This window comes from Adiantum capillus-veneris, chromosome 6 (assembly GCF_014529385.1).
Source record: "Adiantum capillus-veneris isolate H3 chromosome 6, ASM1452938v2, whole genome shotgun sequence".
Classification (NCBI taxonomy): Eukaryota; Viridiplantae; Streptophyta; class Polypodiopsida; order Polypodiales; family Pteridaceae; genus Adiantum; species Adiantum capillus-veneris.
This window is the reverse complement of record NC_140936.1, coordinates 39,400,873-39,421,524: the sequence shown is the minus strand read 5'-3', so window position 1 is coordinate 39,421,524 and position 20,652 is coordinate 39,400,873. Positions and strand designations below refer to the sequence as shown.

The window sequence follows — 20,652 nt, the reverse complement described above, 5'->3', positions numbered from 1 at the left end:
GTAGTAAACCATTTGATACTCTCATGGTCAAAAACTACTTCAAACTCGGCACCATATAAATAGTGTCGCCACTTTCGTAAAGCGTGAATTATGGCATAGATCTCTCTCTCATAGACATAATAATTATGATGAGCTCTATCTAACTTTCTACTTTCAAAGGCTATAGGTCTTTCCTCATGGAGAAGTACCGCACCAATTGCTTTATCACTAGCATTAGTCTCTACTACAAACGGCTTAAGTGGGTCAATGATTGCTAGGATGGGAGAAGTGGCTATAGCTACCTTGAGCTGTTCAACACTACGTTTTTGGGCTTCTTCCCAAGAGAAGGTCTTACCTTTTGCTTTAAGTTGATCCGTCATAGTAAAAGTACTTGCATTTAGTGTTGAAAACCTCGTGGACGCAAATAGCCTGGTGGTCCAGGCGAGCGCAGAGGCGGGAGCGGCCACTGACGTAGGTGAGAGTTGTAGAGAGCTTGGGATCAAAGATCGGCTGGTCCAGCTGCTGAAAGCACTTTTTGCAGGGCTGACTTTGAATCCACGTCAGCACGCTACCAGTGTCTAGCAGCATGTAGAAGGGACGGGCGCCCACAAAAATCCGGACATAGTAGCTCTCGCCTTCTGTAACTACGTTATATCCGAAAACGAGGGGCGCCATTGCAGCTTCCTCTTGTAACAACCGCCTTCTACCACCACTCATCTCCCGTTTCACTGAAGCAAACGCAGGCGCGGTCTGCATCCCCAAACTGTAAAGGGAGAGGCTGTGTTGAATGATTATTGAGGGGTATTCGACGTTGTCGTCCATCCGTGATCTTGTATTCGTCTGATCAGTTGCTCGCGCTCTACCCACACCAACATCTGATCCGGACAAGAGCACCATTCCAAGCAGCAGCGTTAAGCAATAATAACTAGCCATCTTTTATTAGGTCAATTACCTGTTCCATGTATTGTATTTAAACTGGAGTCTCTAATTTGTCCTCCGCAATTGGGATGTGCTTCATGAAGCCAAATCTTCACAATGAGATAGCAAAAGAAAGTGGGTGGAAGATGGTGGGGAAGGCCAGGAGGACGTGTCATAGAAGGCAGCCAAGGCTGCAGGTGTCAGGCCAAGATAAGTCGTCAGTAGGGCAAGTGGCAAGCCAAGGAGGCATTACTCCCCGGGGGGGGGGGTTGGCACATCTTTGTTTTTAATCAATGATAGCGCCCACTCATCACGGTGAGCGTGCTCACCAGATGGTTTCAATGGTCCGATTGTGTGTGAGGCCACCTTTCGCACGTTCACACTGTGAAATTAAAATGTTCACCTTACTTTTTATGCCCTAGACATTATGACCCGTTTTCCCATAATAAAACATGTCTAAAGTTGGCTTAGAAGCACACATATATCAAGTGCATCGAGATGACACACTCGTTTTGTGTGGAAAGTCTGATGCGGATGATCTCGTCCAAAAATAGTAATTCATGCATGGTCATAAAAGGCGTATCCAAAGTGCTTGACAAGTGTAACGTAGACGTTCATCATGTAAAATGAGCCCAATGGAATGTTTTCAAAAATAATTCAAGAAATTTTTTCAGCTTTTTGGGCCTTTTTGAGCAAGAAAATGCATTTTTTTCGACTAAAAATGGTCATCAAATGAGAAAATTAATCCATAATTAGAAAAACAAGATCAAAATGCCACATCATTAATGGTGGACATGGTTGTTCAATCAAAGGAGGTGTTTATAGGGAAAAATATCAGCACTTGAAGCCTCCTGGCAAAGGCATACAAAGGGTTATTCTATGATGTGCTAGCACAGTCATGCACATCTCCCACCTTGTATTCGAGTGTGTGAGGGCTCCAATTAGGTTTTTCTCTCTTCAAAAAGTTATGTGGGCTTATCTATGGACGTTCTTAAGCAGCTTCCATGAAATGGCCTCCAAGAGGAATTGAAGGAGCATGATTGTATTTATGACAGGACAAACAGGCCCAAAAAACAGGACAAGCAGGGGCTCTAAGGTAAGAGTTTTGGGTTGATACTTGTGTGTGTGAAAGATTCGATGAATTTGAGATATGATAGGTGTCTTAAAGAGATCAAAGATTGGTAGGAGATCAAGATATCTTAGTGGCGACAGAAGAGAGTGTAAACCAAGCAAGGATAGATCTACTAGCACCAGTCATAAAAGAGGGAAGTGATAATGACACCTCTTACGAAGGATCATATCAATGGATGGCTAACCAACAACTTGGAGGTTTCCAACAGCAAGGGACCATGGGGAGTAGCACCACTCAAAACCCCTTAAACATGACAAAATACACGGCAATCTTCCTAAAGGGAACAAATTCCCATGGAGCCCTAATGTATGTTGATTTTTGAGGACGTTGTTAACGTGCAAAGGACAAGGAAAACGAGTGCCTCTATAGCCTTGCACGAGTCACACCGTCGGAAGAAAGAACTATTGCACTGCCGAAACCATCCGTGATAAGCACCTGTAAAGATTTTTGAAGATCCCTTCTAGCATGAAACACACTTGGAATTAGGAGAAACCAAGGACATCATGATGTAGCTCGTCTCATGGAGATGTCCATAGAGTATCCACATGCTAAAAATAGATGAAAGATGAGAGAGTTATGACCACTTGAAACTGGGGGTGTACTCTCTCTTGCTCAAAAATGAGCTCTCTGGAAAGTTTGCAGGTGTTGCAGAGAACTGTAGCTATAATAATGGGGGACTTTCTTATCTTTTATCTCTAAATATTTTCTCTCTCTTCTCAGCCGACAAGGCTCTCTTTGTAGTCTCCTTTCAATTGGTCCATATTTTGCCTTTTTTGGGTAGGAAATGAGGTGTCGGTGACCTTTGACCCAAGGGAGGGGGGTGTGGCAAGTGTCCAGAGGACCAAAAAGGGAGCAGTGGCTATAGCTACCTTGAGCTATCCAACACTATGTTTTTGGGCTTCTTCCCAAGAGAAGGTCTTACCTTTTGCTTTAAGTTGATCTGTCATAGTTACAGTGATTTTGGCATAGTCACGGATATACTGTCAATAAAATCCAGCCATGCCTAAAAATATTTGAAGCTCCTCAATCGTGTTGGGATGTGGCCAATCGAAGAATGGTAGGGACCTTGTCAGTGTCCATCTTGATGCCAGAACAAGAGATCACATGACCGAGGTAATGTATCTTTGTTTTAAAGAAATCGCACTTGCTTTGCTTAGCATACAACCCGTGAGCTCGTAGTTGTTCAAACACTAATCGTAAGTGTTTTATGTGTTCATCTTCAGTCTTACTGTAAATGAGAATGTCATCAAGGAAAACCACAACAAATTTTCCAAGATAGGGACGTAACACACTATCCATGAGTGTCATAAATGTAGCTGGAGCATTGGTTAGACCAAAAGGCACAACCAAGAATTCAAAATGCCCGAATCGTGTTCTAAAGGCAGTTTTGGAGATATCTTGCAGTAGGATACGTACCTGGTGGTATCGTGAATGAAGATCTATCTTTGTATAGTATCTTGCCCCATGGAGTTTATCAAACAACTCATCTACTCTTCTTGATGGTTATGGCGTTTAATCCACGATAATCTATGCACATGCGCATAGTACCATCTCGGGGAGTTCACTATGTGTAAAACTACCATATCACGTGCGTTCAAGACATGTTTGTAAAACCCCTAATCTGTGAATTTTTAAAGGAATATAATGAACCCTTTTCTTTTAATATCTGTAAATTTTTTCCAGATTTGAAAATATAGTATCCTTATGTATATATATTTCTGTAAGTTTTAGGAACTTTAAATACCCTTCTGTTGAACTCACGTGATAGGTTACATTTTCTTGAGGTGACCCCCCCGAGAGTACCATCTTTCTTTTTTACCAATAGAATTGGTGATTCCCAAGGCGAAGTGCTAGGTCTAATGAAACCACGGGCGAGGTAATCAGCCAACTGACTCTCAACCTCCTTGGCTTCTTTAGCACTCATACGATAAGGTGGTTTACTCACCGGTTTAGTGCCTGACAAGACATCTATGCCATGCTGCACATCACGTGTAGGGGGTAAACCCGATGGTAAATCACTTTAGAACACATCACTATACTTCGTGAGTAAGTGAGTTAGATTTTACCTTGCAAAAGGAGAAAGTAAACTAGAGTTATGCTGGGATGGAGAATCTTGTCACTCCTGTAATGTTTGTTTTACAACAGTTGCACGTTGCTCTATAGAATTCAAATTGAGAGCACTTTGCTCGTTAGATTTTTTAACACTTTGTTTATTAGTCGAATTCATTGCACTTTGCATACCATTACAATTCATTGCACTTTGCATACCATTACTAGAATTCATAGCACTTTGCTCTTGAGAATTCACAAGACTTGGAGACAAGCAGCAACACAAAAAGATCAAGGGTCATTGTATGATCTTGAACAATAAGCTTAACCCCTTGAACAACTGTGTCCCATACTTCTTTATCATTCCTAGACATCTTCTCCACCACATACTTGTGAGAGTAGTGAGTCTGTGTAAGCTTCAATTTCTTGACTAGCTTATAGTTCAAGAAGTTATGAGTTGCACCATCATCCACTAAAATACAAACACGTGGTCCGTTAATAGTGCCATGCATGCGAATCAAATCATGGGGGCCAAAGGTGGGTTGTCACATTGAAGCAGGAACACAACACTTGTGCTTTTCTTCCATATGAATAATCTCTACAACACAATATTTAGGAGATGAATCTAATGTGAGTCGTTGCACCGTGTGCATGGCCGTTTCTTTGCCTTGCAAAAGAGGACAATATTTCTTGTTATGTTGGTCCGAAAGACATCTAAAACATAGATTGTGTTTCTTTGCACGCTCAAAATCAGCAGTACTGAGAGACCCACGTGGAGTATCTCATGAGTGCTTAGGCTTCTTAGCCTATTGTGGGCGTGGAGAGGTAGATTGTCTCTTATTCCTCTTGGAATGTGTGGGAGATCTACCTTGCCATTGTCTCTTAGCCACATTGCTCTTAGCAAAAGTATTCTTAGAGTAAAGAAAATTTCCTTTTCTCTCTTGGTCATCATAATATCTTTGCCCATGACTGATGGCTTCTTCCAAATTTTTTGGATGTTCCTAGGTCTTGACATAAAGACGATAGTCTTTGTTAAGACCCCTATTAAAACCCCGTATCTTTTGGAATTCATCTAGACCTTCTAGTTTTAATATGATTTCTCGATACTTCAAAAGGTACTGTGTGAGAGAGAGGCCAGACATGTGGCATGCATCCCATGCTAACCAATTCTTATCTTCTTCATTGGAGTCCAAAAACTCTTTGGAGAAAGAAGCTTGAAACGTAGCCCAAGACGAAGGACGAGTATCTATTGAAAATGTCATCCACCACTTATAGGCCTTGTCTTTAAGAGATAGACTTGTTTCCACAGCTGTCTATATATCCGGGGTGTGTCTCAATCTATGAATATCACTCCATTTTTGTAAGAATGTATTGAGCGCATCCTTGTTGCGATCACGCTCTTCCCCGTGAAACTCAGGAATGGTGATATTCTTAAGTAATGCATTGCTACCTTCTGCATCTTCTGCAACACTTGTCTCCTGAACTCCTTGAGTCGTGCGAGCTTGGTTCCCTTGACCCGTTCCACTTGTGGCTCCTTGAGTTGTGTGTGAATGCGAGCTTGGTTCCCTTGAACCGTGCCACTTGTGGCTCCTTGAGTTGTGTGTGAATTCATAAATTTCACAAGTAACTCCGTAAGATCGGTAACACTTTTAAGTACGCTTTGCCGATGTTCCAGAGTCTTGAAAGAAGCCATATCTACAAGCCCAAGATCTCCTAGATCATCATCATCATGCATATTAGTGTCAGCAGCACTCGTGGTGCCCTGATTTTGATCTACATGCTCAAAATAAAACGTGTGTGTAGGTGGGATATCTTCACTGGCCATGGTAAACACACACTAATGCAAAGAGAGGAAAAAAACATGTACCTTGAGAAATTGAAGTCTTTGTGTTTTGTATGCTCCACAATTTGCGTTACATGCGAACCTCGCGTTGCAAGAATTTGAGCGCTTCACTTGTCGTTCGTTGTAAGAACACCTTTGATGATTCTTCACAAAAACTCGTCGTTTTTGTGAAGGCTTTTCTTCACTTTGAAGCTACCTCCTTGAGGAAAAAAGAATTTTTGGAGGAAAACTTGCCTTCCTCCAAGAAGTGAAAAAAAAGGGTGAAGCTACTTCCTTGAAGTTTGAAGCTTTGCCTTTCCTACTAGTTTTCCTTTCAACACAAGTAGACTATCTTTCCTTGTTGTACACAACAAGGGCCAATAGCTTGATTGTAAAGTGTTGGCCTCTTACCCTCATGGGGTGGGTTCAACCCTCCTTCATGCAAGGGTTAAGTGAGCCTTCCTACGCGTGCAACCAATGGAACCAACGAAAGCCTTCAGAGCCTCGATGTCGTCGAGTTGCCGATCGAGTTTGCCTTGGTTGCCCGCCTTGGTCGTGTGCTTTGCGTTGTGGAGGGGTAGGTGGGACTGTCGCTTTGTGTCCACGCGCTGCTCACACAGAAAACTATGTCTGCCTTCTTTTTCCTACACAGCAAAGACGTCGCTATTTGCGGAACGTGGGAGAGAAGCAAAGCATCGCAGGCACATGCAAGACACTTTTAGTCTCCTCCCAAAAATAGCTCGGAGACCAGTGAAAGGGCGGTGGTAATGCATGTGCTAGTATCCACCCAAGCGTGCTATCTTATAGCCTCCCCCTAGCGTACACACTGTCTGGCCATACCGGTGGCCTTGCCCAAAGGACCCATGTCCTTACATTACCCCCCCCCTTGGACTACCGTGTCCCATACTTATTTATGGATTTTCCCATAGGACCCATGTCCTTACAAATTGAAACATATTTCTACTGGTGTACCATAAAAGCAGACAAACAAGAGTATGTTTCTAAATGGGTGGTATGCGAAAAGATGAAGTTTGATAGAGGGAAACAACTCGGATTGCTTCAACCTTTGCCAATCCTTAATTCACCATTGGGAGAGTATAGCCATGGATTTTATCTTTGGATTGCCTAAGTCTATCCATGGGAATACGAGAATATGGACGGTAGTAGACAGGTTTAGCAAACAAGCTCATTTTATACCTATCAAAAAGACTATCAAAGACCATCAAATGGCAACCCTCTTCATATCACAAATCTTCAAGTACCATGGCTTGGCGATGTTTATAGTGTCGGATAGAGATCCTAGAATAACCAGTAATTTTTAGACGGGTCTCTTTAAGAATTTAGGGACAAGGCTAAACTTCTCTTTGACCTATCACGCGCAAACGAATGGCCAAAGTGAAATAGCTAACCTAACAATTCTTGATCTATTAAAAGCCTATGTAGCAGAAGTAGATCAAAGGTCCCAATGGGAGAGGTACTTACCCTTAGTGGAGTATGCCTACAATAACACTGTACATACTTCCATGGGAAAAGCACCTTTTGAGGTAATTGAGGGAAGATAAAAAAGTCCCCTGCTACTTAAAGTACACGGGAAGATCTTCGTTGTATATGAGTATAGCCGAGACCTACAAGAATCTTTGCAAAAGATTAAGGACGCTATCTCTATCTCATAGCAAAGGCAAAAGGCTGCTGCCTGATAAGCACAGAAGAGCCCAAGACTTTAAGGAAAATGATAGGGTATTGCTTAAATTTCCCAAGGCTCGATCAAGGCACACCATGGGCAAGAATCCTACGGGACACCAAAAGTACTATGCTAAGCTAGCAAAAAGGTATCATGGTCCCTTCCAGATTCTTCGGTCAATCAATGAGATGGCCTATCAACTCAAGTTTCCTAGACATTGGATCATACACAATGCTTTCCATGTGAGCCTACTAAAGCCTTACAAAGGAGAGCCACCTCAAGAACCAACTATTGAAGACCCACGAGAGATCGAGGACCAAGAAGAGGTGCTGCAGCCCGAGTCCATTCTTGGACATGAAGACAAGGTATTAAGAGGCGGTAAGACTATCCGATGGTATCTTATTAAGTTTACGAATTCTCCTTTTGAAGATGCTAGATGGATGCTGTTGAGGAGACGATAAGAACCATAGTGCCATGAAATATTGAGGCACGATACCGATTGGAAGGGTGCAATTTGATGATAATAAGCATAGCACCAAGCTCGACACCAGACTTCCAAGTACGTATAAACTTTGTCAGTAATGGGAGGTAATCTATCACATCATCAAGAAAGGTATTAGTAAAGTCATGATGTAAAAATAATGGAAAGCAGTAGTGAAGTCATGACCTAGAACATTCAAAGTGTACTTAACCTTGATGACAAGACGATAGAAAAACATCAAGAGTAGTTTTGACAAAATTGAGCACCAAGCTCTCAAGCATACTTAACCATTTGGATTGATCGCGTTATGGAACATGGAGTTACCTTGCATTATCAGGAACGATGGCCATGGGCGATAACAAAGAAAGACTTGTAAGAATTGATAAGCAAGAATAGGTGACATTCATAAGATGACAAAGTCACAAATATCGATTTTAAATTTCTTTTGACATGGTATGTTGTCATAGAAGTGATGGGGAATGGATCAAGATCAAGTCTTTAACAAACGGTTTCATTGGCCATAGACAAAGCATTCAATCCGACAAGATGTGGGCCGCCTCTGGTAAAATATTGCGGAAAAAAAAAATCACTCTATACTAGGCCAATTGATTGAAGCAACTCACATTATACTAGGTAGAAGCTTAGCTATCCAGGAACTACAAGAAATAGCCAAGGTGTAGAGGCACTGCTGATCATGAATGTCCAGACAGATCAGACTGCACAATCAAAGCACTCGGAGGCCATTTGGCAGGGGATTCTCGTCAATTTTCTCTCGGTCAACTTGAGCATTCACTAAGTCATCTAGGCACTGCAAGGCCACTGATGATAAGCTATTGTCATGGAACAATCAAAGCACGCCTAGAATCAAAGCAAGAAAATGCCCTTTGGCAGGTAGTTCTTGATGTAGCTCCTTTGAACATTGTAAATGTACATTTTATAATATTTGAATACAACATTGGGTATATATAGAGTTGTGGTTTTTCCCTTGAGCCCCCAAGGGTTTTTTCATCCAGAGTTAGGGACCTTCATTTGAGTGGGGGTGTTGAGCTATATATCGTGTCTCTATATATAGCACCCTGGTCCCCTCTATATAAACTCATATCGTGTAGTCATTGGACACACTTTGGTGTTTGCAGATGATTGTGTCGTCTCTCTCTCTCTTCTCCCTTGTCTCGTGTCGCGTCTCTATTCAACATTTTTTGCTTACAGAGACTAGCCCTTTTGGAGCTTTTGAGAGATACCCCAACTTCAAAAGCTTGTAACTCCCTCGTCTGTTGTCGGAATCAAGCATATGGATACTCTATGGAGGTGTACAGGGCACGCGATTCATCTTTATAGTAATGATTTTGTGCAATATTAATCATGGTTCAGGTTAGGATTTTTCTCGCCCGACTTAACAGGTGTTTGACATAGGTGTTTTCCACAGCCTTATGGTGTTTCATTGCGACGGTGTGGTGTGTGCAAGGCTATAGAGGTTCTCGTTTTCCTTCTTGGTCACACACTAAAAATGTGAGGTTGCTCTTGCTAACAATGTTTGCAAGGGAGTACGATAGTTGTTGCGAGGGCAGTTGGATGACGCTACATCAGCTTTGCACTGCTTAGTTTTCACTACAAGAGATTCTTCATATTAGTGATGCTAGCAGTGTGACGCACAAATGTTAAAATCCACGGTGTCGCTATGACCGTCGCTTTGCAACAAATAATATAGCGACGATCATAGTAGTGACGCGGGTAAAAAATAAACCGAGAGCGCCAAAAACTCAGATCTCAGATCTGAGTTTCAATGCTCTAACGAAACAGGTAAACCCGTGCTCTCCCCCCCCCCCCCCCCCCCCCCCCCCCCCCCACACACACACACACACACACACACACACACACACACACACACACACGAGGAGAGGAAGTAGAGCCAGGTATTCTCCTTCCCTCTCCTTTCTCTCATGTTCCTTTCACCTCTTTCTCTCTCTCCCTCTCAACCTCAAACACACACACACACATTGTGTCTTTAAGAGAGAGAGAGAGAGAGAGAGAGAGAGAGAGAGAGAGAGAGTACACACATGCATTAAAAAAAACACATACACACACATTGAATGTAAAAAAAATTACACACACATGCATAAACAAAGAATGCATACACACACATTGAGAGAGAGAGAGAGAGAGAGAGAGAGAGAGAGAGAGAGAGAGAGAGAGAGAGAGAGAGAGACGGAGGATGCCAATAAAAGAATAAATTTATGTCCAGGTTATAAGGTTTTTACATTCATTATGAATAGTGAGGACGATGTGGGGCCGTCCAACCGAAACATCTATCTCTCAACAAGGATCTTATGTCCTTGTAATCAATGCAAACATGCTGTGTGATGAACAAGACGCGTTTCTTGCAGCACGTTTGCAAATTTGGCGAGTTTGATCCATCTATTATAGATCGAGTTTTTCTAATCAGACGTCTCATCGCGTCCAAGCAGCGTATCTGTTGGATTCTGCAAAAAAAAACAATAAGATAGCTTTTTGTAAGTATAAATATATAGCGAGCGACGTTTATAAAACAATACAATAAATAGAAAAGAATAAACCCTAATACTAACCATGCCGTCGCGAGAAGTCAGGACAAGTCTATAAGGACGTTTAAGCCCTTCCTGCCTGCTTACTCACGCTCGTACGGTGTGGGATCACGTCCTGTAAACGACCACTCTCAAAACATGCAAAGAATCCATTATGTTAGAATTTCAAATCCCATAAACCCTAAACTATTGAACATAGATGCGAAAACACTTACAAAATCGGCCTCAAATGATGTCCACCTGCCGCTCCCCAAGTGGTGTGAGCTCCGTGCCTCTACTCGCGCTCTGGTTGCCTCCTTTTGTTGCTTCCACTTGTCGGGATTCTCGCGCGCTTCTTTCTTCGCATGATTTTAATCTTCTTTGGCCAGCCAATCTGGTCTGTTGCATCCATGCTTGATTTCTTTTTGCACTTCGGAACGCTTATGCTTGTAGTATTCGCGCATTCGAACCTTGATCACATCTTCATTGAAGCGGTCATCCCGTGTTGGAACGGGAAACTCTTCATGAAGCATGCTGATGACTCTGTCTTTTAATTCATTTGGTACTTCACTCCAGGTGTTTAGTATGTAGTGTCTAAACACTTGAGAGCAAAGACCGCGCATGCACGAAATCACCTTCTTGCCGTCATCATCGAAGATGATGTCGCCGCTGAAGTCGACGGAGTAAGACAAGCCCTCTCGCCGGCTGACGCGTGAACCTGGGTGTCTTGGTAGGGGTCTCTAGCGGAGTGTCAACGGGGGTACGGACGCCAGGTGTCTCCAATGGAGTCTGAGCCCCGAAGCGAGGAGTGTCCACCACTGGAGTGACTCCTAGAGGAGTAGCTAGTGGTGTGTAGCTGTGGGGAATGGCACTCAGCCACGCAAAACCTGGTGTCGATGGCGATGCCGTGGATGGTGTCGGGACGGGCAAATAAGGGGAGGGTAAAGAGCCTCGTCGAACACAAGGAGGTGTCGAAGCATCGGTGGCGCCATCCCCACAACAACCACCACCACCACCGCCACCACTAGAGCGCTGGTGCCTAGACGAGTGTGAAGATCGTCTCGTCGACACCGAAGCTTTGGAGCGCGTTGAGGACTCCGAAACAGAGGGAGATGCGGATGGAGTAGGAACGCACGATGGTGCGCCAGAGCGATGAAGCTCCACGTACCACTGTCTCTGCTCGGTTGACAAAGAAGAAAGAAACTCCTCATCATCCATACCTGCATTAAACACACGAACATTTAAAATTAATATTGAATGAATGGAGTAGAAAACATGGACAAGTAGATAGAGAGAGAGAGAGAGAGAGAGAGAGAGGAGGTGCTCGTCGTCTCTGCTAATGAGAACATACCTAGAGCATACGTACCTGGAGTGGACGCAAAGACCATTAAATACAATGACGCAATGATGCAAATACTTAAAGAGCCGGAGAATCGTACAAGAACTTGAATGTGCTTGTAGCTTTAAAATGTTCAAAGGCTAGCAACAAACAGAAAGCGTTCTTCTTCTATTCAACTTGAGTGATGAAAGAGGCAAGTGCATAACTCTGAATTTACAAAACGGAGCAAAATTGTTCAAATACAATATTTATGGCTTTAAGAGATTTCTCTCTCATCCTTGCATAGCTCAGCATAACTTCCTATATCTATATAGAGCTCTCCATTTAAACAGATGTCCTCTGTTTCATTTTGTAGATCCTCTGCATGCACCCCATAGAGAGTAGCAGCTTGATGTTCGTCTGGCACCACCTCCACGGCTTTTGACTGGGCATCTTCTCCGATCTCCTCCATTGATGTCCCGGGCTTTATCAAATCCGTCAAGCCACTCTCCAATGTACACTAGGGACTCTGATACCAGCCAATCTTCTGCCATGCTACCCTCAGGACGTGCCTTCTGACGCACTTATCCCTTGAGCATTTTCATGAAACGTTCTAAAAAGAACATCCATCTGGAATGTACTGTGCCGGCTATTTCCACCTCATCAACTATGTGAACAAGAAGATGCACCTGAATGGTTAGCATGGTAGTAGGAAAATGTTTCTCAAACATACATACAACCACCGCAACGTTTAGTTTGGCGAATGGTATGGAGTCTATGTTGATCTCCTTTTGTGAGATCCATTGTACCAACTTCGCAAGTTTGTAGATTGTGTTACGGACGTCAAGAGACACACATCCCTCAATGGAAACCGGTAAAATAAACTGCAAAACACGTGCAACAATGATATTAAAGTACGTCCACATACCAATTTGTTACACAATTCTCACTATGATATACTCCACTATGAACAAACCTGACACATTTTATGCCAGTCGTGTGACTTCAAATCCGTAAGCTTTCCTTCTTTAGTAAAACACGTTCGGAGCGAGTGCATTACGCTAGTGGGGGTCCGCAAAGATCGAATGGTCTCTTTTACTTTGCGTTCTTGAGCTCCTGTGAAAATCCATGGTGCTTTAGGGAGTTTTATCGATCCATCGGACGCTATTTGCGGCCAATATTGCTCCATACGACGATCCACATTTCTAAGATCAACTCTGGCTCCCAAAGTATCTTTATTGCCAGTCAGATGGTCCCATAGTAGATTACCCACATTCTTGAATATGTGCATTGGATCGAGCAAGTGATTGATCATGAGTTGGGGCCAGTATGGTAACTCGTACCATAGAGATAGTCTCTTCATCCCTGGGGGCAATCCGTCATCACACATCTCCTTCTTCTCTAACCATGCTTGTGCAGACATCCTCGGTGGTTCTCTTCCCAAAAAGCCATCGCGTAACACATGATTCTCTGGAAGATATGCTTGATGACCTTCGTAGATTTTCTTCTTCAGTGAGGGTGCCCTACGTGCATTGAGTCTAGGTCCACATGTGACACATGCTCTGTATCCGCTTGTTTGAAGCCCTGCATGTATACACATGATAATAGATCAACTTGAGAAAAAGCAAGATTTACAGTGTCTGAGTGAGGAGTGTAAATAGATCACCTGAGCATTCTGTTAGTCCGGGATAGTCATGCATGGTCCACATTAGAATGCCTCTGATCAAAGCATTCCGTCGACCTGTGTGTCGGCTCATATCCACCACCTCTATGGCAATCCACAATTGTTGTAGCTCTTCCAATAGTGGACAAAGATACACATCCATATTCTTCACTTTATATCGCCCCGGAACAATCAAGCTTAGCCATAGGTGCCCCTTCTTCGTAGTCAACCACGGGGGAATGTTGTAGTTGACCATCCTGAGAGAGTACCAGCCTGCTCTTGGTTTTGAGACCATCCTGAGACCATCCTGAGAGAGTACCAGCCTGCTCCGGGTTCTTCCGTTGTTCCGGTGCGGTGGATCAAGGGTGTTGCACGGTACACCTTGAAACATCGACGAGATGTAGCTTGGAAGGCTTTCAGGACCGGCTCGCCGAAACCTTCGGGCATCCCACACGAGACGTGGTTGCAGATCAGGGAGGATGAGCGGATAGCGGCCACGCGGTTCAGACAGCAGCGTGAGGTCGCGCAGGTATGACAGATGACTAGGGAGACATCTCCGTTACGCCTGGAACTCATCCACCAACCAATTTATATGAACACTTGCACTCCTAAACCCATGAAACACTTTTCATAACGTCTGTTGAAAGCTTTTGATGCACTCAACAATCAACACTTTTGATGAAAACAATCATGGCGTGCACATGCGTCGTCTGAAAGTCTCTTGATCACTAATTTCCATTATGCCAATTTCAACATCCTCTAACCTTCTAAGCTTTTTTTGAAGAAACTCTTCTCGATTTTACAAGCTTTGGTGTAAAAACCAAAAAATGTTTCAAATTTTGACCTAAAAAGTAGAAGACTTTTTAAGTTTGCCTTTCTTTGCCAAGAAAAATGCCCTAAATCTCAACTATGACAGACATGGCATGAGCCAATGAAGTTTTTCCATCTCACCTGCTCACATGTCTAGAGAGACTTGTGTGCTTAGGCTGGTGTCACACTGGGACGGGGGAGGGATGGCCGTGCTGATTTGGCGCGCTCTCATTGGTGCTCCAAAAAGTGAAAGATGGCCGCTAGGGTTTGTCAAAGGGGCGGCCTTCCCACCTCGGCCAACTTTCAGCATGGGAGGCCATCTGCTAAAAGCTATGGCGCGAGCGTACGGGATTGGGTTTGAACCCTGGCAAGCAGCGAGAAACCCAGTGGTCATACCACTTGGCCAAGGCGGATTCGCTGCTGCCTCCACGCAGGTTTTTGGAGAAGGCCCAGTGTGACAGCAGCGACGGGCGACACCCTGTAAAAAGTGAGGGACACCCGTCCCAGTGTGACACGGGCCTTAGGCGCCTGTGGTCATTCATCCACGTTGTGATGTCCTTGTGCAATGTGAATCGTTCCTAAGCAATCAAGGTAATTAGCAAGTGGTGCAAGAAGGATTGTCTATTTCAAACAATCATCTGCCTTTGCGCGCGCACAAAGATTCAACAGAGACATCCCTACGCTTGCAGTGATGAGGGGCTTGCTCACCTCTATTTCTCTCTTTTTGCGGTGTGGTCATGGTGGTTGGCTGAAGTGCAAGCGGACTGATGAGAGCTTGCCAGTAAGGGTGTGAAGGGAGGTCTTGGCGGCTCCACTCCTGGGACCTAGCCAACATCTGAGGTCGAGCTCTAAAGCATAATCAAGGTTGCCATTAGGTGTTTCTGCATCGACAGTAAGCTCCCAAAGACTGATTCATATTAAGGACAAGATACATATATATAGGTGAGACGAAGTTGAGTAGAGTGAGCCTCATATAGCTCCAACAACAATGTGGAGTTTAGTGACCTTCTTTCCCACAATAATAACATCTGCTAGAAAAATTCCTAGCTCTTCCTTTACCTGCACTTGTCTTCCCTCTATCCATCACACTTAAATAAAGCTCTTGCATTTGCTCAGGACAAATCTTTAACAATACATACCCATTGTTGAGTAATGATTTTCCATGCCTCAATTTACTTGATTCTCCACTTGGAATACATCCCTCGCACTCTGGAGTGGTGTCAAGAAGTTGGCGTGCTTGTACTAGGAAGGTACCCGACCTCTATCTATGAGAGATTGTGAGGAGGTAGAAAAGGATTCACTTAATGAAGTTTGGTGTTCACTGTTTAATGGTTAATAATTAGAGTGTATCCATAGAAAAATTTCTCTCACCCATGCATGTACACATAGAACTCTCAAAATAGAAAAAGATGAAAACATTTAAGCTTAAATACCACATCAAATCAAGGTGTAAGATAAAAGGATTAACTGATGCATTTATAGCGGCTAACCTTTTTCACCCAACGCATGCACAAAAGTTAAGATCCTCTATAAGTCTCACTCTCTCCCACTAAGATCGCTTCATTCACTAACTCTTGATTGCTTTACAAGGGAGAAGAGTGTCCTTTATATATATAGGAAGAACCTTTAAGATTTCCAATTGATTCCATATGAAAACGAGATATAAGGAGTGTTGAAATTGATATGTTCTTTCGTGGTGTAGACAGGAAGATCAGCGTCCACCATTTTGATCATAGCTCATCGGCCATAGATCCAAAAATTATGAGAATGTTTGAGCATATTATTCAGTCCACAAGATACAAATTTCATACAAAAATTTTCTTCAAATTCAGATGGGAAGTGGAGTCTTCAGGTAGGCCCCTTTGCATTCAACTTCCTTATAAATCCAAGAATGCATGACCTCGATCCTTGAATTTCCTTATGGCTCCAAGAATACACACATCATGCTACATGTAAGCATGATCATGATCTTTGAGAAGAGTATCCAATAGTTTGTAAGCATCACAATAAAAAATCAATATTAGTTTAAAATAGAAACCAAAATAGTATAAAATAGGATAAATATAGTATAACCATGATAGTTATAGGATCTAAATAATCATGATAGCTATAGGATCTAGATATGAGATCAAAGTAGAGGAATAAAACTCACAGCAGTAAGGCTTTTTATCCTTGCAAATCTTAAAAGTAAAATTTAGAAAGCTACTTTGAAGATTATTTAAGCAAATAACAAACACACACACATATGTATATTATTATAAATGCTATAATGTATCTAAAAATGGATTCATATCAATTTTTTCCATGATTTCCATGCCACAACACGCCAATGGGCTAGGGCACATTGCTCCATACCCTGCTACACCTTGCTTAATCTTCTTCTTGATTTCCTGCTCTTTTCTCATGCAATTGTGATTGCATGATTATAGACCTAGACATGTACCAATCTAAGACTAGAGGGGACTTGACCATGAAACTCTCCACCCAACCTTTCTATATATAGACTCATTGCTTGCTAAAATATAGCACCTGTAACTGCATGTCCCACCTAGCGCTTGGCATGCACGTTCTTACCCTAGGCATGACATATGTGGAAACATATTTAGACTTGGTTGTAGAAACGGAAACACGATGTTATTTTTTGTTAGTATAAGAAATGAGAAAACCATTAATGAAGAAGGAAATGTCACTAGTAAATTGCATTGATAAATGCGAGCTGGTCCAATCTACAACTATGTAATCCGAGAGACAGAGAGAGATGACATAGAGTATGATGTCAATTATCATTAGAAATAGACCAAACCAAAAATCTGTAGTGTCTTTCATGTATTTCAACACAGTTTTTGCTACCGACCAATGCTTAAGAGAATGACACACAAGATGTTTTCCAAGATATTTAGAAACAAATAAATTATCAGGATAAATAAACTGGACATCCAATCAGATTAGCATAAGGTTGATTTGTAACAAAGTGACCTCCACCTTCAAAAGTCTTTTTCATGAAACTCGCATGTACAAAATGATCCCAATGAAAAATCATTGCATAACACTCATGTTGCAGACACTACACATCAAATGCATGAACATAGCATGGCATAATAAGAGAAAATTTATAGTAGCTACAACTCATCTATCAAAGAAACCGAAGGGGCCTAGAGGCTCTTGTGTGTATTTAAGAGTTTGAAAAGACTAAGAAGGACCCAAACTATGTTTTATATGTTTAGGGAGTGGTCATGGAAAAAGAATTGTCCTTAGGAAGAATTTGTTGCCTAGGGTAAGGATAAAGTGCTGCATATAGTGAAATTGTTGCCTCTTGAGTCCTCCTCTCATTTTTTAGATGTGAAAGTAACACACATCAAAGAGAAAATGAATGTTGTATCATGGTCTCAATGTGGTAGCTTGGTGCACAAAAGCTGGTGTATATGCATGGGTCTATCCAAAGTCACAAGGTGAGAATCTTGGTAGAGAATAGTACTTTGCAAAAGTTCATTAGCTAAAAGCTAGCAAAATGGCTCAATTTTCCCCAGACTACTAGTTCCACCATTACAAGGTAGTTATGATTAACTACCATGATGTTGTGGTGTAGGATACTCAAGTGAGGGACATACTTTTAGAGATTAGAGTTTATGGTGCACATCCTTGAATTTTAAGTCATGAATATAGATTGGGAATATGCCAAAAGTTGTTATATGGGCTAGCGTCATCAATAAAATCCGAAGGATATATTGCTAGAGATTCAAGTGATTTGTGCATGTCCTTTAAATTTAAGCTTATGAATATAGATTGAGAAGATGTGTTCCTTATCAAGAAGTAGTTTTATGGGGTAGGGTCATCATTAGAACATAGCTATGAGCATAATAGCTTCATTTTTTAATCAAATGGCATGTATGTGCTACTATTGGGGGAGAAGGATGTTCCTTCCTCGCAATTGATTTGTACATTCAAGCTTATGGAACTCTCTTCTTAAGATGAAAAAGACAAACTCTTTTTGTGTTACTCACTGTGCCAATTTTTTTCAAACATTGATAATGTACTAAATGCTCGTTTCTCAACACCACATTTTTCTCTCTCTTCTCTTCCAAATATGGCTACTTCTCTCTCACTAGAACAATCAAATGTTGATATACAAACATGTGTTCCCAAATGATGTGCCACTAGGATTATTGATGACACATGTTGTGCAACATGGCATAGACGTGGTTGCAAGCAATAAGCTTGTAAGTAAACCACCCAATAAAATGTCATTTTTAGGTTATTAAGGTGGAATTTTAGCTTGCTAACTATCTAGTAGAGGGTTTATACAATCTAGTTATTCAGCATGGGACTCTCCATCTTGTTGATGAAGAGAAAGGATGGTAGTATGTGCTTGTGTGTAGATTATCGTGGACAAGTATTTATTGGTGAGAGCAATCACAAATACTTGTGGTGACAATATCATCAACAAGTATGCATTAGTATTGTTGATATACCCAAAACATCTTTTCAAACAAGATTTGTACATCATGAGTTTTTGGTTAGGGTCTAGCTAATTTCATGACTCTTATGGAGAGAGTCTTGAAACCATATATTGGCAAGTTTGTTATTGTTTTACTCAATGAAATTCTAGTATATAATGCTTGTAAGAAAGATCACTTATAGCCTTTAAAGCAAGTATTTTAATTTTTACGGTAAAATAAGTTGTATGCCAAGGAATGCTACTGTGATTTTATTTAGGAGAAAATTCACTATATTGAGCATGTGATTTTAGGTGGACGTGCTTTAAATGAATAGATCCAAAGTGGATGCCATTACAAGATGGACTTCCTTAAAAAACCTAGAAGAGCTAGCATTAGGACGTTCCACCTGCCCAGCTAGCACCTTGAGACTAGCCAATTGTACTTCAATGGGTAAAATGGCTTCCTTACCAAACACCAAGTGATATGGTGTGAACCCAAGGGATGTGCGAAATGAAGTGCGATAAGCCCAAAGTGCAACCATAAGATGCTTGTCCCAATCACTTTTGTGATTCTTTACATGTTTAGTGATGATCTTGCAGATCATACCATTTACCTTTTCCACCAAACCATTGCATTGTGGGTAGTAGGGAGTTGAGTGTCGTCGTGAGATACCTAACTTCTCCATTAGCTCTCCTACAAGGTCTCCTCTAAAACCTGGTCCCCTGTCAGAAATTATTTCAAGAGGAGTGCCAAAACGGCAACAAATGTTTTCAAATACAAACTTCGCCACTTCCTTAGCTGTAATCCGGGTGGTGGAAACTGCTTCAGCCCACCTGGTCATGTAGTCCACACCCATGATGATATAAAATTTACCTGATTGGCTCCTTGGCAAAGGCCCAATAGCATCAATTCCCCATTTCTCAAATGGTCCATATGAGATTATAGGAGTCTGTGGCTCATATGTGAACCTCCTATCCCCTCCCTTTCGACATTCCTTGCATATTTTACACCAATGATGCACATCCCTATGTAGACTAGGCCATACAAACCCGGATTGTAGAATCTTTCTACTAGTGATGTCAAGTGCAAAGTGTCCTCCGCAAACACCATCATGGCAACTTGAAATGATTTCAGTGATCTCTCTAGAGAGAGGTACACGCCTAAGAATTTGATCCTTACCCTTGCAGTAGAGGTCGTCATTGATAAGGTGGTATTTTGTTGCCTTGCGCACAAGCCACTGCTTTTGGCCCTTAGTAAGATCCTTAGGACACTCTCCTGTGTCCAAGAAACTCATGATGTCAGGCATAGCATCGCTACCTTGGAAGAGAGGCAGCTTCAATTTGATAGCACCCACCACTGAAACTTCTTGTAGCTTCTCTCTAGCTAGAGCATCTCCTTCTTGATTTTCTGCTCGAGGGACATGATGTAATTGTACAACTTGAAATTTTCCTAAAAGTTCCTTGACTTTGCGCAAATGGCCTAGCAAGATATGATTTTTACAAGCCCAAGTTCCTTGTATTTTTTTTATTAAAAGCATGGCATCACCAAATACATTTAACCGTTGAATGTATTTGGCATCACCAAATACATTTAACCGTTGAATGCCCTGTGTCACACACCACTCTAACGCAAGAGTTAAGGATGCATATTTTGACTCATTGTTAGAGTGATAGTCCAAGAGATTCCCAATGGAGAAAACCTTATCCCCTTGCTAGTTGAAGATGACAAAGCCTGTTGCAGCATTGTCCACTTTCGTGTTGTAGGCTCCATCAAAGAAAAGAGAGTGAGCCTCCTTCACCTTAGGGACTTCCGGTACGGGTGTA

The 20,652-nt window shown here is 42.1% G+C and overlaps 1 protein-coding gene across 1 annotated transcript; it reads right to left on the bottom strand.

Moving 5' to 3' along the window:
- Window positions 1–342: 342 nt before the first annotated feature.
- Window positions 343–912, bottom strand: LOC147455375 (protein ASPARTIC PROTEASE IN GUARD CELL 2-like). Its single transcript, XM_086513707.1, has one exon. The coding sequence runs from the start codon at window positions 910–912 to the stop codon at window positions 343–345; it is 570 nt and encodes a 189-aa protein (XP_086369833.1).
- Between the last annotated feature and the right edge of the window lie 19,740 nt (window positions 913–20,652).